The 14,989-nt window shown below is 55.6% G+C and overlaps 1 protein-coding gene across 1 annotated transcript in view; it reads right to left on the bottom strand.

Annotated features, from left to right (window-relative positions):
* Positions 1-4,831: 4,831 nt before the first annotated feature.
* Positions 4,832-14,989, bottom strand: part of ATP8B3 (ATPase phospholipid transporting 8B3) — a 38,829-nt gene continuing 28,671 nt past the window's right edge. Inside the window, exons 19-26 of the mRNA XM_024204756.1 lie at positions 14,614-14,746; positions 13,189-13,453; positions 12,495-12,718; positions 11,151-11,234; positions 8,620-8,859; positions 6,621-6,759; positions 5,998-6,128; positions 4,832-5,098 (exon numbers count right to left, since the gene is read on the bottom strand). Coding sequence (XP_024060524.1) covers positions 4,832-5,098; positions 5,998-6,128; positions 6,621-6,759; positions 8,620-8,859; positions 11,151-11,234; positions 12,495-12,718; positions 13,189-13,453; positions 14,614-14,746 — 1,483 coding nt within the window. The remainder of the gene's footprint in view (positions 5,099-5,997; positions 6,129-6,620; positions 6,760-8,619; positions 8,860-11,150; positions 11,235-12,494; positions 12,719-13,188; positions 13,454-14,613; positions 14,747-14,989) is intronic.

The raw sequence follows: 14,989 nt of genomic DNA, 5'->3' as shown, positions 1-14,989 counted from the left end.
AGGGCTGGGCGCTCCAGCCAGGCCACTGCCAACGAGAAGAACAGCCCCAGGTTTGAAGCGGGGGGGGGGGGGGGGGCAACCCCTGGAACGTGGTGGATTTGGCAGCTCTTGGGGTCTTCAGATCCAGTTTGGCTGCCTCTCTGGAAGCTGCCTTAGCCCAACCCCAGTTCCTGGCCTCCCTCCAGGGAGGGACGGGGTGCGATCGAATGGCCTGTGTCATGCAGGGGTCAGACCGGATTGAGCTAAAGGCTCCCTGGGAATCTCCTACCCACGTGTCAACCCGCCCTTTGGGGGGGGTCAGTGTGACGGGGGGTCCCCATCCAGTGCAGGGTGAGTGCACCCCATCCTTTGAGCTGCCCTGTACCTCAGGGCTGCAAGGTCCAGTGCCACCACCTGGGGGTGGGTGGCAGCCAAGGTAGCGGGTCCCAGACCAGGGCCCTGACAGCAGCAAGTGAGTTCACCACTGAGTCAGCAGGGATCCAGCCACAACATGCCAACTACACTCAGGACTATGGCTAGTCCCTCCCCTGGGCTACTTCCTACCAGGACTCCTGGGTGTCTTCACAGTCTCCAGCCCATGCTGTTCTCAGTAGTCATGAATCCCCTGGGGCATCAGCAAGTATCTGGGCATCTCCCAGAGTCTCAGCATCTCTGGCTTCCGCAGCTGGGGGCTGTATTGCTTTCAGACTGCCGCTTGCAACATGCATCCTCCTACGGCAGCAATCAGCCCAGACTGAACTGGGCTGCTCCCTTTTATACTAGCACTGCACTTGGGGCATGCCCAGTAGGGACACGGGGGCGTGGCTTCCTCAGCCCACAATGAGGAGTTAACTCTGTGCTGTCCAGTGCAGGGTGAGTGCACCCCATCACAGTCAGGCGAAGTGACTGCAGCCATGTTGCTGGAACATGAATACAGATGGGGGATGGGGGGTGAGGGCAGATGGTCCAGTCTGCTCAACACTCCGACAAAGGGCCCAGCCCCCTGAGGTGCACAGCCGCACCCTTTGCTCCCAATGGTGCTAACGGGGACCTAGCATCTACCAACTCAGGGCCTGCTCCAGCTCCCGTTAACTGCCAGGAGTGCAGGGTCAGGCCTGTGGGAGATGCTAAATCGGATCCGACCAGAGGTCCAAGTAATTCAAGATCATGGCACAGAGGACAGCACAGAGCAAACCTAATGGACAATTATGAAATAATCATCCCCTGTGGGAAGTTTCTTCCTCACCCCACCAGTTAGAAGCTGGTTTGGGGCCTGTCGCAGGAAGGTTCATCTACTTAATCAGTGTTCTCACCTCTCCTGCTAGGCTCCTTGTCTCAGTGAGAGCCGGGGTGGGGAGTTCCAAAGGATAAACACCTGTTGGGTACCAGACTCTAGATGGGTTTTGAATCTGCTGCCTTCCAGGTCCGGGGGACACCTGCTTGGCCTGGTCTTATGAGAGAGGCTGAGCAGCAGCCCAGTTTGGAGGACTTTGCTCCTCCATCAGCCCGGAGGAGCTGATGCAGCTGCAGAAGAGCACAATGGAGTCTCAGCCGCTTGGCACCTCAGCAGGGAAATGTCAGATCAGGCCCCGATCCTGCGAAAGGATCCACCCCACATGACATCTCAATGACGCCCAGACAGGCCTTGAAGCAGACTCCGAATAAGGAAATGTTCGAATCCTTCTGTTGGGTCCAGAGAAAATACCCCTGACAGCAACTTTAAAGGGTCCTGGTTCTAGCCTGCTACCAATCTCAGTAACAAGGTGTCATAAATGGGGGGGGGGGAATAGCTCCCTTTGATGGACACCCAGCCAGCCAGTTAGCTATAAAATCCCTCTTGGTAGCTGTTCTCTACTTGCTTTACCTGTAAAGGGTTAAAAAGTTCCCAAGGGTAAAAAAAAGAAAGTGGGCACCTGCTCAAAAAAGCCAATGGAAAGGCTAAAAGTTTTTAAAATTGAAAACAAAACTTTCCCTTTGTCTGTGGTTGTTCCCTCTGGGCTGAAGGGACGGGGCAGCAGGAATGCTGTGAACCAGATATGAAAGTCATCAGATCACATCTAGAACTACTTTTAACAACCCAAATATGTAAGTAAATTAGGAATGTTTAGAAAGACGCGACTCGGTTTATTTCTGTTTATTTTTTAAGGCTTGTGGATTCCTCTGTGCTAACCCCAGATGCTTTTGTTTGCTTGTAACCTTTAAGCTGAACCCCCAAGAAAGCTAGTTTGGGGGCTTAATTTTTTGGAATTGCTCTTTTAAAATCTAGCAAAAGCCTAAGTTCCAGATGTATTTTCTTCCGTTTTGTTTTTAATAAAATTGACCTTTTTTAAGAACAGGATTGGATTTTTGTGTCCTAAGAGGTTTGTTCATGTTGTTTGATTAGCTGGTAGCCACAGCTAATTTCCTTTGTTTTCTTTCTCAGTTCTTCCCCGGGGGGGGGGGGGGGGGGGGGGGGGGGGGGGGGGCGGGGGTGAAAGGGCTTGAGGGGACCCATAGGGAGGAATTCCCAAGTGCTCCTTCCTGGGTCAAAGGGGGCTTTTGCATTTGGGTGGTGGCAGTGTTTACCAAGCCAAGGTCAGAGAGAAGCTGTAACCTTGGGAGTTTAATACAATCCTGGAGTGGCCAGTATTAATTTTTAGAATCCTTGCAGGCCCCCACCTTCTGCACTCAGAGTGCCAGAGTGGGGAATCAGCCTTGACATGGTGGCAGAGCTGTGGGATCATTTTGAACCAGAGGCACAGACCTCAGGATTTTAAAAGGACACATTTTTCCTTTTGGCTGCTTGAAAGTCAGGGAGTTTTTTTCTTTCTTTTCGTTTCTTTGCTGCCTGTGGGGGAACAGGCACACCAAAGGATTAGCCTGCAAAGCCAGGGAGTCCAACAAGCAGTTTCTTTCCCCCCCCCCAGCTTCGTGGCAATGAAATAGTTAGGATAGAGTAGGGCAGCCTGTGCATGAGGCCGGGCACCGAAACCTTAGAAAAACCAGTCTTCCCAAAGCAGCACGCCACGGAGAAGCCAGACCCAGATGAAGCTCAGACATCCAGCTCCATGACAGAAATGCAGGGAGGGGATGGGGGAAGGGGGACTTCCCAGGAGGGAAGGGTCATAGAATCATAGAATATCAGGGTTGGAAAAGACCTCAGGAGGTATCTAGTCCAACCCCCTGCTCAAAGCGGGACCAACACCAACTAAATCATCCCAGCCAGGGCTTTCGCAAGCCTGACCTTAAAAACCTCTAAGGATGGAGATTCCACCACCCCCCTAGGGAACCCATTCCAGTGCTTCACCACCCTCCTAGTGAAATAGTGTTTCCTAATATCCAACCTAGACCTCCACCACTGCAACTTGAGACCATTGCTCCTTGTTCTGTCATCTGCCACCACTGATGACAGCCGAGCTCCATCCTCTTTGGATCCCCCCTTCAGGTAGTTGAAGGCTGCTATCAAATCCCCCCTCACTCTTCTCTTCTGCAGACTAAACAAGCCCAGTTCCCTCAGCCTCTCCTCATAAGTCATGTGCCCCAGTCCCCTGATCATTTTCATTGCCCTCCGCTGGACTCTCTCCAATTTGTCCACATCCCTTCTGTAGTGGGGAGCAAAACTGGACACAATACTCCAGGTGTGGCCTCACCAGTGTCGAATAGAGGGGAATGATCACTTCCCTCGATCTGCTGGCAGTGCTCCTACTTATACAGCCCAAAATGCCGTTGGCCTTCTTGGCAACAAGGGCACACTGCTGACTCATATCCAGCTTCTCATCCACTGTAACCCCCAGGTCCTTTTCTGCAGAACTGCTGCTTAGCTAGTCGGTCCCCAGCCTGTAGCAGTGCATGGGATTCTTCCGTCCTAAGTGCAGGACTCTGCACTTGTCCTTGTTGAACCTCATCAGATTTCTTTTGGCCCAATCCTCCAATTTGTCTAGGTCACTCTGGACCCTACCCCTACTCTCCAGCATATCTACCTCTCCCCCCAGCTTAGTGTCATCCGCGAACTTGCTGAGGGTGCAATTCATCCCCAGACAGCCCTTCAAGAGGACCCACATGGCATTAAATAGCCAGACTCAGTACTGGGGTACTTTATTAATTTGGAACACGGAATGTACCATAACAAGCTGAGGCCAGACACACACCCACTTACTCTGCTGCACGCGCTGGCTGCCTGCACAGTCACAGGTGTAGCAGATACAAGATCCGTATCCTCCTGCTCCAAAGCCACGGGCCTTGGTCTTTTCAGGTCAGTTAGAATCCCTGTTAACAGTATAGGGCCTATGACCCACAGCTGGAGCAATTCCGAGTCCATCCAGGAGAGGGCAGCTGTGCACACAAGCACTAGCTAGTTCATTACAACACAGAGGTTGTTTTAGTGAGCTCGAGAGGTGAGCTTTGGGGCAGAAAGAGGCCACCATCCTTCCGCTCTGCGTTCTCCTGCCAAGTCAGGAGAGTCTGAGCACAGTGTGTGAAAGATTGAGTTGGTCAGAGTATGAATGGTCCTTTCCTGATACATCAGTGTTGCTAAGGGCACTATCTTCCTGCCCAGAGACCCTTACTCCTCCCTGACACAGCAGCTGGCATGATGTAGTAACCATATCCTGAAACAGCAATGAGGGTTCCAGAGGGACTATCCACAGATAATGCACGCCTGCAAATAACACTAGTGGCCACCGGGTGTCACTGTTGCTCTGCAGAAAGGTTGGCAAAGGAGTACTTCTCTGGCAGTCAAAAAATAGAAAAAATGACACTTAAAGGAGCCGGGCAGCTAGTTCAGTGCCTGACTAGCACCCACGGTCCGCAGCCTCCAGACCCAGCTGGGAAGCAGTCTCCCAAGTCCCAAAGCAGCGTGAAACATAAAATCCCTTTAATTGTATTCCTTTAGGAAAACACTGGGGCTTGAAGCTGTGTCCTCCCTGGCGGGCAGCAGGATGTTCTGGTAGCTGTCGGCATTCACCGAGCCTCGGTTCCTGGAGTCCTTCACCCGCAGGCTGGCGCCCCTGGTAATGAGGTCGGCGTAGCCCTCCTTGTGGGAGAAGGCGTAGCTGGAGCGCCGCTGCAAGGAGCCCCTGCGGAAGTGCGCCTTCAGCTCCACGGTGCTCTCCGCCACCCGCATGTCCCTGGAGCTAATCTTCTGCAGGGGGGCCAAGGAGAGAAACGTCACCACCCCCAAAGGGAGAGAAGGCGGGCTGAGAGAGGCAGGTTGGCCCTGGGGTGAAGGCACCAGTCCGAGAGATCTGGGGTCTGCCCCAGCCTCCCTGTCTGGCCTGGGACGAGTTTCTTCAGCTCTCAGGTTCCCCTCTGTCACATGGGCAGAGCCGGTTCCCTGCTGCGCAGGCTGGCCAACGAGCAGAGCCGGGGGAAGCAGCCTCCCACTAGCGCTGCTCAGCCTGTGGGGGGCACCGATTCAGCTGGCTTTGCTGCTAGGCCATCAGGCCTACCCCCAGCCGGGAGGGGAAAGCAGGGGGTGCTGGCAATGTATATTCCTGCTCCCCCATTCACAATGGGGGTAAACGGGTGATGCTTGGCCATTCCCACCACAATGCAATGAGAAAAGGCCAGGAGATTTCAACTCCAATGAACACACAGGATCTTGTTGCCAAGGGCATCACACTGGCAATACAGAAAACCAAAGGGCCCTTTCATAGATGCCGTAGGACATGTCTAATGAGATCAGACTCCAGCCCAGCATCTGGGCTCCAATCATGGCCAGTACCTGGTACTTCGGGGGAGCCTGTATCAATGTATCGTGCCATATGTGCCAGTGGTGGGTTGGCTCATTTCTTCCTGACCACCAAGGTGATCATCTAGTGCCCTGAAGCATGAGAGTGGATTGTCCTTATCCCAGCATGTACGGCAATGGCCAACCCCTTTAATAAATCCAGCCACACCCAGGCTAGAGACATACTGACATGCCTGGCAAACAGGTCGGCATGGCAACGGACCCTTCGAGAATAGCCCAGGGCCTGGATTGCGAGGGAGGGGCCTTCAAAGACGCTGGTCTCCCACCCCATCGCCCAGAGCCACACTTACATCCTGAATGGTGCCGGCGCCTGTGATAACGCGGAGCAGGCGGATGGTGAGGGAGGGGATGGTGTTCACCACCACGCACAGCAGGACGACGGACAGGACGTACGGGTCAATCAGGGCGTTCCGGGAGGCATCTGTCAATAGGACGCAGGCCAGGGTGAGTCGCACAGGACATGGGAAAGACCCTAATGACTCTACCTATACCCAGGGCCCGGTCGGCGGGGATAGAAGGTCCAAGACCTCACCCTGAGGCAACTGCAGCGTCCAATGCATCATCCCAGCTCCCACGGCATCAGTACACCGCTCTCCCAGCACAGCCCACGGGCCCATGCGGCGGCAGGGTTACGCAGGAATGGATCAGTCATGGATTTAGGCCTCTGCCCAAGGCCAATGGGATCATGACTCAGATCCCCCAAGCTGTACGGGGCGGGAGGGGCTCGGTATCTCCGAACACTCACGACACCCCCAGGACGTGGAGGGGTCGGCGTGGCCCCGACTTCCTGCTTCTGACACCGCTGAGCAGGGGGGCGAGAGAGGAGGGCTCAGGATAAATGGGGTGGGAGTGGGGAGAGGGAGCGACCCCAGATGCAAGCCCCTCCACCCTGGGGTCCCTGGGGGCACCTGACCTGGAAAGCGGAAGACGGTCGGGGCTTCTCTGAAGGCCGGGAAATTTTGGGTGAGGAAGGAGAAGAGGCAGAAGAAGAGCAGGCTGCCTGAGATGGTCAGGAAGGTCAGAATGGTCCAGAACTTAATGTCCATGATGATCTGTCCAGGAAGAAGCAGAACCGGCAACCCGTTAACTCTTTAGACTCTGCAGCCAGCGCTGGGATTGAGTCCAGGAACTGGCAGCCTCCACTCCCCAGAGCTGCTCGCATAGCCTTCAACCTAGGAGAGTTCTCCCAGGCCTCTGACCCAGCAAGGGGGGGACTGGTCCCAGCACTCGTCTGTGGCCTAATTCTGGGCCCGTTAACTCTCCTGCTGATGGCCAGGGGAGCAGTTAGGCCATGGCTGAGCGCTGAGGAAAGTCACTGTTGCCAAATGGGCCAGTCCGGTTGGTGGTAGCAGAGATGGGACCTAAAGGTCAATGCAAGGGGGCACCCAAATCCAATCAGCCCTTTGAACCATCCCCCCCCATGCCAGTTAGACCCACATCTCAGAGGGGTTTGTCCTGGGGCGATTACCCCTTCCTGCCACCCGGGCAGCCTCAGCACCACACTGCACTAGCTCAATCAGAGCTCCTGGAGTTGGAAATTACACCTCCAGTGCCAGTGGAGATGTTCCCTAAGAACACAGTGCTCGCCAGAGGGGCTTGTCTGTACAGGGCCCCTGACACTGCTGATGCTAGCGGAGTGCGGCCAGGGCTAGCAATGGCTGGGAAGTGTTTGTGTCACCCACTGGCAGGGGTGGAACCAACAGGGGAGATCTCCAACACTTCCCCTAATGTAACGCAGGCTCATCTCCTAGGCTGGGAGGCTCAAAGGGGTTTAAAGGGGTTTCGACAGAGCAGTTTCCCACCAGGGAACGCAGGTTCACCAAAATCAAAACGTCCCACGGTCATTTCAATGCCATTTCTGATGGGAAAAGCCTAACGGGATTGTTTCGACTTTCTCGTTTCAGTTCAATAACGCCGAAACGTCTCCCTTTGCCCCGGTCACAACGGTTCAACTTCCTCACTTCAGTTTTACTTTTCGAGTACAGGGAAACCTCAGTTCTAGTGTTACATTTAACAGTACACGTGTCTATGGACTCGGATGCATTGAGGGTAGAAATGAGAAGGTTTCCAGCCATCAGAGGCAGGTTCTGGAACAGCCTTTTAAGAGGAGCAGGGGGGGCAAACAACTGGAGCTGGCGATGTTTGTGAATGGGGTTATTTGCTGGGCTTCCTGCAATGGCATGGCCTGGAATCAATCCGCAGACGGTCCCTCCCTACGTTCCTATATTTAATACACTAGCATTGAAACAAACGAGAACCAGTAATGTGGGAATGACACGTCTGTACCTTCTCGACCCCAAGCGTTGGACCGTTCCTGGAACGAAACGTTTCGCTGGCCCTGACTAGAAATGTTCTCTGGGTTTTCATTCCGTGGGAAATGGTGTTTTGCTCCGATCCAGAATGAACTGTTTGCCCAGAATTGCGGGTTCCCAACAGCCCTACAAAGCAGTTTCTTCACCCGGTGCCTCACAGCCGCAAAACGGCCTCTTCTTCATCGCCCGCCCCGGCCCCTTCCCCAACTCGCGCCAGCCCCCCGCGACAGCTAATGCCAAGCCGAGCCAACCTCCCTTCCGACGGCAGCGCCTCCCCCCACGTGGCCATTGGCTGTTTCCAGGGAACCCTTCCAGCCACGGATGATGAGAACAGACCAGGCCAGCTTCAACCCTTGACTCCGGTGGAACGACACCCGTTTGGTCCCCGTGTGTCAAGGCCTGGAAACTTGGGGGGCTTTTTAGGCCAACGACCTCAACAGAAGCCCATATGCTGCTGCTCAAGCTCCTACATCTTCTGAGATGCTGCTCCTAATGAGGCTCAGTTTATTCGCTTCTGCCCTGCTACCTTTGTCCTCGAGGGTGTCCCCCCCCCCCCCCGGCTCCTTGCTCCGAGATGGGGCAGGGGCGCCTGAGGCTCACCTCAGCAATGACAGACAGGAAGGCCGAGGTGGCCACTGTGATGGCGAAGGACTGGTAATCGCCGACGACCCTGCTGCCGACCCTGTCTTCGAAGGCCCACAGGGCAATGTAGAAGCTCCCCAAGGAGGTGACGGTGCCGTGGAGGAGGGTCACGCAGAAGACCCGGTAGTTGAAGAGCTCGTCTCTCTGGCCCACTTTGTAGAGCTCGGGGAGTTGCAGGCTCTTCTCCGCGCTCACGTCCTGCCGAGCAGCCAGAAGAAAGGGAGATGGGGGTCTCTGACGCGCAGATGCCACCCACGTTAATGAGGTCACCCACCCAGCCATGTTACACGCACGCGTGATGAGCCTGGGGTGAGGAGGAGCCCACCCACATGAGCTTGGTGGAGGGCTGGAAGAGATATTAGGGAGGGGCCGGTGGGGGAGCCAGCCATCCACCCACGTGTGTTGGGCAGGGGGCATGAGATTTTGGGGTGCTGCAGTGCCAGGGACACATGCAATCTCTGTGTGTGGCCTTCACACACAGCTAGGAGCTCAAAATGCCGAGGCCTAGATCCTAGACCACACAAGATGGAAGAGAAGCCGGCTGAGGGGCACAGGGGAGATGGAGCGCAGCTCCTGCTCACAAACGGGGTCCTGTGAGCCCTTGCTACCATTTCCTAGTGGGGAGCAGTTCAGAGGCATGGAAGTACCAGGCACAATCTGATCAAGGACACTTAAAAGGGACACGGCCAGGCCTGAAGGTAGACAGGGTCCCGCCTCAGCACGGGGGGACCGGACTCGATGACCTCTCGAGGTCCCTTCCACCCTGACCCTTCTGGGATTCTAAGTCCCATGGAGCATCTTGGAGGAAAGAAAGATGGAGAGACCGAGCCAGAGATGCTGCAAGGGGCTGACCTCTCCTTGGAGGGTTCATAACCAGGTTAATTGTGTTCTCCTCAAAAGTGACCCACAAAGGGAAAGATCTGGGTTTTTGCCCTGCTTTGCTTCTCTAAGATTGCCAGTCAGGAGACTTGCAAGGTGCTTTTCAAAACAAGGTGGGGAGTTTCTGCCTGGCTCTTTACTTTAGGAAATTTCTGCTTTTGCTGGAGGTCTCATAGGAAGACCCAGAAATGGGGATGGGGAGTTCTCTTGGCCCTTAACTGAAGGAGCAGGAGGTGCTGCATCTTTACCATGGAGCACTTTCCTCCCAATAGCTTGTTAGGTGTTTGAGTTAAAGAAAGTATCCACCAAAAGCAAAGTGTGTTAACCCATCCAGGTGCGATTTTCAGACTCTCACTGACGTCAATGAGAGTGGATTTAGGAAGGCACTGAGGGCTTTTGGAAATCTCGCCTTCTGACCACAATTCCCTTCCCTAATCAATCGGGGTTAGTTTCCTCGGCTCTTATCCTGTCATGCCCTGCAAGATTCCCATGCAGCTGCAGAGCATCTCAGGAAAAACAGGGGAGGCAACACCTGACATCAGAATATAGGGCTGGAATAATCTTTTGTGGGCCCCGGTGCCCGGCCTGTGGCCCCTCCTTCCCTCTCCGCCTGCGCTCTGCCTGGAGGCCCCCTCCCTGCTCGGCCTTTTCCCCCGAGGTCCTGCCTGCTGCTTGCAAAGGGGGCAGGGGCGAGAGGAGTGAGGGGCGGGCAGGGCCTCAGAGGGAAGAGGCTTAGCGGGGGCGGGGCCTTGGGCAGAGCATGGGCGGGGCCTCGGGGGAAAGAGGCCAAACAGGGACCAAGCCACGGGGCGGAGCAGGGGGGTGGGGCCACGGTCTGGGTGCCGGGGCCCCTTCTGCGTGTAGGCCTGGCCCCATTGTAAACCCGGTACTGTCAGAACGTAAAAACAAGCAGGAAAAAAAATTAGGGACAAAAAAATCAACAAAAAAAAGTCAGTCTTTGTTTGTAAGCCAGCAAAGGGCATTAAGCCAGTATCAGCCATATCCTTTGCGGGTCACCTTTAGCAGGGACTAATCCATCCGCGGTGGAAAGCTGTGTATACGTTTAAAACAAGAGTAACATTGCCACCAGTGTTTGCTATTTAAACCAGAGACAGTGAGGGTCACCCCTGCACCTTTCTGTGAGATACACACTGGGGAACTACTGCCGATTCCCAGGAAAGGAGGGATTATGGGAGCTGGATCCCGTGATTCCCCTGGTGTCCCCGGGATATCCTAGGATGCCAATCCCAGAGTGCACTGCAGCTGGGAGCTGAGCTGGGCTCTCTGGGATACACATGCAGAGGCCGTTGTGGCTGGGTAGGCAGGGCAGAGTGCTAGCAGGCATAATGTGCAAGACTGTTGGGGTATTTCATGTGATTGAACACAGTCAAGTGTGGGCAGGTTGAGGGCCAGATCCCCACCCGATGTAAACCCGTGGAGCTCCACTGAACTCTGATTTCCCACGGCTGAGCAGCCAGCTCACAATCCGCGCTACACTGTGGCAAACACACGTATTCACACAGAATGGGTGGACTGAATCAAGGCCTCCCACCCCACGGCCCCGCTGCAGGGCTGTCCCTGGCAGCGTGCAGCAAAGTGGAAAACGCTACCTGTTCCATCAGTCCCATGGAGAGCACGGGGTAGGCGGTGTAGAACACATTGTAGAGCGCAAGGAACCAGCCCTCGTACAAAGGCTAAAGGGGGAGAGACAGGAGAAAGCAATCAGAACAAACCCAGGAGAGCAGCAGCGCATCGGCGCTTTGACCAGACAACAAGAGGGACATAAGCAGAGTCTCATGGGCCCCACAGCCAGAGGGATCTAAAAGTCTGATCCAGTGTTCATTGCAATCAGTACCAAGTCCCAGTGGACTCTGGATGAAACCCAAAGTGCCTGCAAATCTGTAGCAGAATGGAGGCCGTGCACTAGCTTCTGACACATTTACAAAAATGGAGGATTAACTATGAAATTGACGAGACAGTGCAGACAGAGGCCCCAGGGTTGTATGATCTGAGATTGGTCTGCATTTACTTTATCCTGCTCCTAAAAATGTAATTTTCAATTTGCCGCAGGATGTTGGACTCAAAGGCAGAAGTGGTTGGTAGAAGTTGTCACTGGGAGAGGCGGTGGGTTTCGCCTCTGGGAAGGCGTGAGACGTCGTTTGGCTTTGTGGGATTAGCACTTTAGCTGGATCAGGATTAAGAATGTTGGTACATAAATGGTCATCACTAGGTTTCAGAGATAACGCACCCGTTGAGATGAATGGGGCAGCTCTCACTTCTCCGAGCTATTGTTTTAGACTTCCTGCAGGCCTCACTGCATCAACGGGCCCTTAGTTCATGTTTGGGAGGTTTTCTTCATGACCATAAGAGCTAGAAATTTAGCTCAAGGTTTTCAAAGGGACTAGTGGTTTTGGGGGCCCAACCTGAGACCCCCTCAAAGGAGCCTGATTTCCAGAGCGCGGGTGCCCAGCACTTGCTGAAAATCAGGACCCTCTGCAGCGTCCCAACCTGGGCACCCAAAGATCAGGAGTCACTTTTGCAAACTTTGGCCTGATTGTTTTCCAGTGGAAGCTGAGATTCCTAGTGGACAATTCTGTAGCGGATGGTGGATGCTACATCAAACTCCAGGGCCACACAGGGCCCTGGGCACAACCTGGCCTGGATTTCTATGCCCACCTGGAATGGATTCAGGGGAGCTTTCACCCCCGGGGGATTTTTCACTGCTGAGCTGTTGCCCCCGGGTACCAGAAAGAGGCACATTACCAGGACAGAGACAAAGGATATGTGTCCACCCTCTAGCAGGTGCTACTGAGGCCAGCCTCAGCCATGGCATGACATCCCACCCTTCTGTGAGGAGAGGGAAAGGGCTGGCTGGGGTGGCAAAGGGTAGGAGGGGGAGAGAGGGTGCATGACACGACCGCACCCTGCGAGCACAGCCAGGGCTGCCACCTGACCTGGGCCGTGAAGCCACTGTAGAAAGCGAACCAGATCTGCACCATCATGCCGGCGAAGGTCTTGTAGAAGAAGTAGCGGAGGAACTTGCAGATGCGCAGGTAGGACCAGCGGCCGTGCACGAGCAGCAGGCGCTGCAGGTAGCAGAACTGGGCCAGGGCGTAGTCGCTGCACTGGACAGCCTGCATCCCCTCCTGCCCGCTGATGCCAACCCCAATGTCAGCCGCTGGAGAGAAAGAGAGAGAGAGGCAGAGCTGAAGGGCCTCCGGTGTCACCGGGCAGGGGAAATCAGCCCCGGTCCCGTGGGGTTGGGTTAAATGGCTCCGACTGACCTGTGTCTGCCCTGAGACCTAGCCCCTGCAGGTGAGCTCTGGACCAATCAGCAACAAAAGGGGAACCCCAGGGCCACCATGGATTCATCCTGTGGCTGTAACCTACTGGCAAAGTGGCTGGGCCACTAGAGGAGAACAGCCTACTACTGCTACCAGCTGACAGAGTCACTCCTCTCGCTCGAGTGACAGTGGCCTGTGCTGGGGTGCAGAAGGCTACAGGGTGAAGCCCGGCTGATGATGCGCGGGAGGAGTGCTATACAGGGAGCTGGAGAGGGGAGGAGCCTGCATGGAGGAGGTGTCCGTGCTGAGCCCACAGGGCTCCCTGAGCTCACCCAACCCCCGACCCCCCAGCTTGAGGCCTCACTTTTGATCATGTTCACGTCGTTGGCTCCGTCCCCGATGGCCAGCGTGATGGCGCTCCGATGCCTCTTCACCAGCTGCACTACCAGGGCTTTCTGCTTGGGGGTGACCCTGCAGCAGATCACGGCCTGGCAGCTGGTGGCCAGGTCTACAAAGGCCTCCTCCACTGAGCTGTCTGCCACCGGCTGCGCCTGAGCCTTGCAGCAGGCCAGCCGCGCCCAGAAACCTTCCTTCCTCTTCACCTTTTCCCCAGTGCCCAGGACTTTCTCCTGAGGACAAAGCAGAGACACGTGAGATGGCCTCAGACCAGCGGCTCCCCAGGGGCGAGGGGTGCTAGCCCTGTGCCCGAGCCACACCCCACTTGGCTGGTGGGGAAGGGGGAGGATGATTATGAGGTTCAGGCTAAGGACCGAGAGTTAGGACTCCTGGGTTCTATTCTCAGCTGCGACACCGAGTCTTTCCACAACCTCCGGAGAGTCGCTTCCCTGCCTCAGTTTCCCCCTCTAAAACAGAGTAAGAATTGCCCACCATAAAGCTGACGGGCTAGATTTTCCAAAGTGCCCCCGCGATTTAGCAGCGTGAGGCCCACCGACGTACCCTGGGATCTGTGCTCCTAAACCCCTTGGGCACTTTGCAAATTCTCCCCCTCATTCACCAAGCGTTTTGAGACCCTCAGACTGGGGGCACGATAGGAAGCACAAAGTGTCCAATCCACAAGCCACTGCCAGCACCTCCTTTAAATGTCCCTTCAAGACCCCCTCTCCCCTGCTGCCGAGGAGAAATCTGCCAGGGGCGCGTGGTTGGAGAGGCTGCTGGACACTTACTTTATTTATCTAGTTTTTTAAATGGCTAGTGTCTATAAACATGAGTTAGATTGGCCTCCCTCTTCCCCAGCCCCACCCCTCCGCTCTTCTTAAAGCAGGGCCAGGACCCACGTCTTCTTGTGTGTTCGGAGCATCACCAGCACAACGCGGAGCCTGACTGGAACCGCTTGGTGCTACCGTCATATAAATGTTTAGTGACTATAACTACATTCGGCTTCCTTCCATTCCCCCTGCGCTGCCCGGTGGGGCCAGACCCATCTTCACTTCCAGCCCTGAACTGTTGGCTGGCGTGGCTGTGCGTTGCTAAACAGCTGCCGTGCTGCGCCCCAGGGGGGGCTGCATTTCAGTGGCAGGGGGGTGGATCCTGGGATCATTCGGGAAGGGGAGGCTTTGTAGAAATGACGCAATAACCTTGCGTTCGCCATGGGCCCCACCCCAGAATCCACGCCGGGCACTCGGGGTTGGGTTCCTGGGTTCGATCTCCCCCTGGCTTCGCTTAGGCTGTTTTTACCCCCAGCTTTGCTCTCTGCTGGACTCCAGGGAGATAACTACGGTCCATCTGGCACTGCGCAGCGAAGGGGAGGGAGCGGCAAAGCATCACCTACCAGGAAGTCCCCGGTGACGACTAAGGCCATCTTCCCCTGGCGCGAGACCCCCGCGCGCTGCTGGAACCTGCAGAGGCGTTCCCCGCTGCTGCCCAGGTTATGGGTGCTCACCCAAGAGGCTTCCAGCATCTCACTGTGCAAGAAAGGGGCAGGGAGGGGATGGAACGTGGGCATAGGCTGCAGAACCTTCTATGCCTACGCCGGGGCTGGAGGTGAAACCCACACTAGCTGTGACTGTACCAGGGCAGCCAGGATGGCCCGAGCTGCAGAAGAGACCAGCCACCCCAGGTACTACCCAGGGACGGGATCGTCCTTGGCCGGCGAGCCCCTCCCAGCACTGCAGCGACGCCTCTAAGCTTCGCACATGAGCGCCGGC

Source organism: Terrapene carolina, unplaced genomic scaffold (assembly GCF_002925995.2).
Source record: "Terrapene carolina triunguis isolate 2854851 unplaced genomic scaffold, T_m_triunguis-2.0 Scaffold194, whole genome shotgun sequence".
In the NCBI taxonomy this organism is placed as follows: domain Eukaryota; kingdom Metazoa; phylum Chordata; order Testudines; family Emydidae; genus Terrapene; species Terrapene triunguis.
This window is presented reverse-complemented; position numbering and strand designations above follow the sequence as displayed.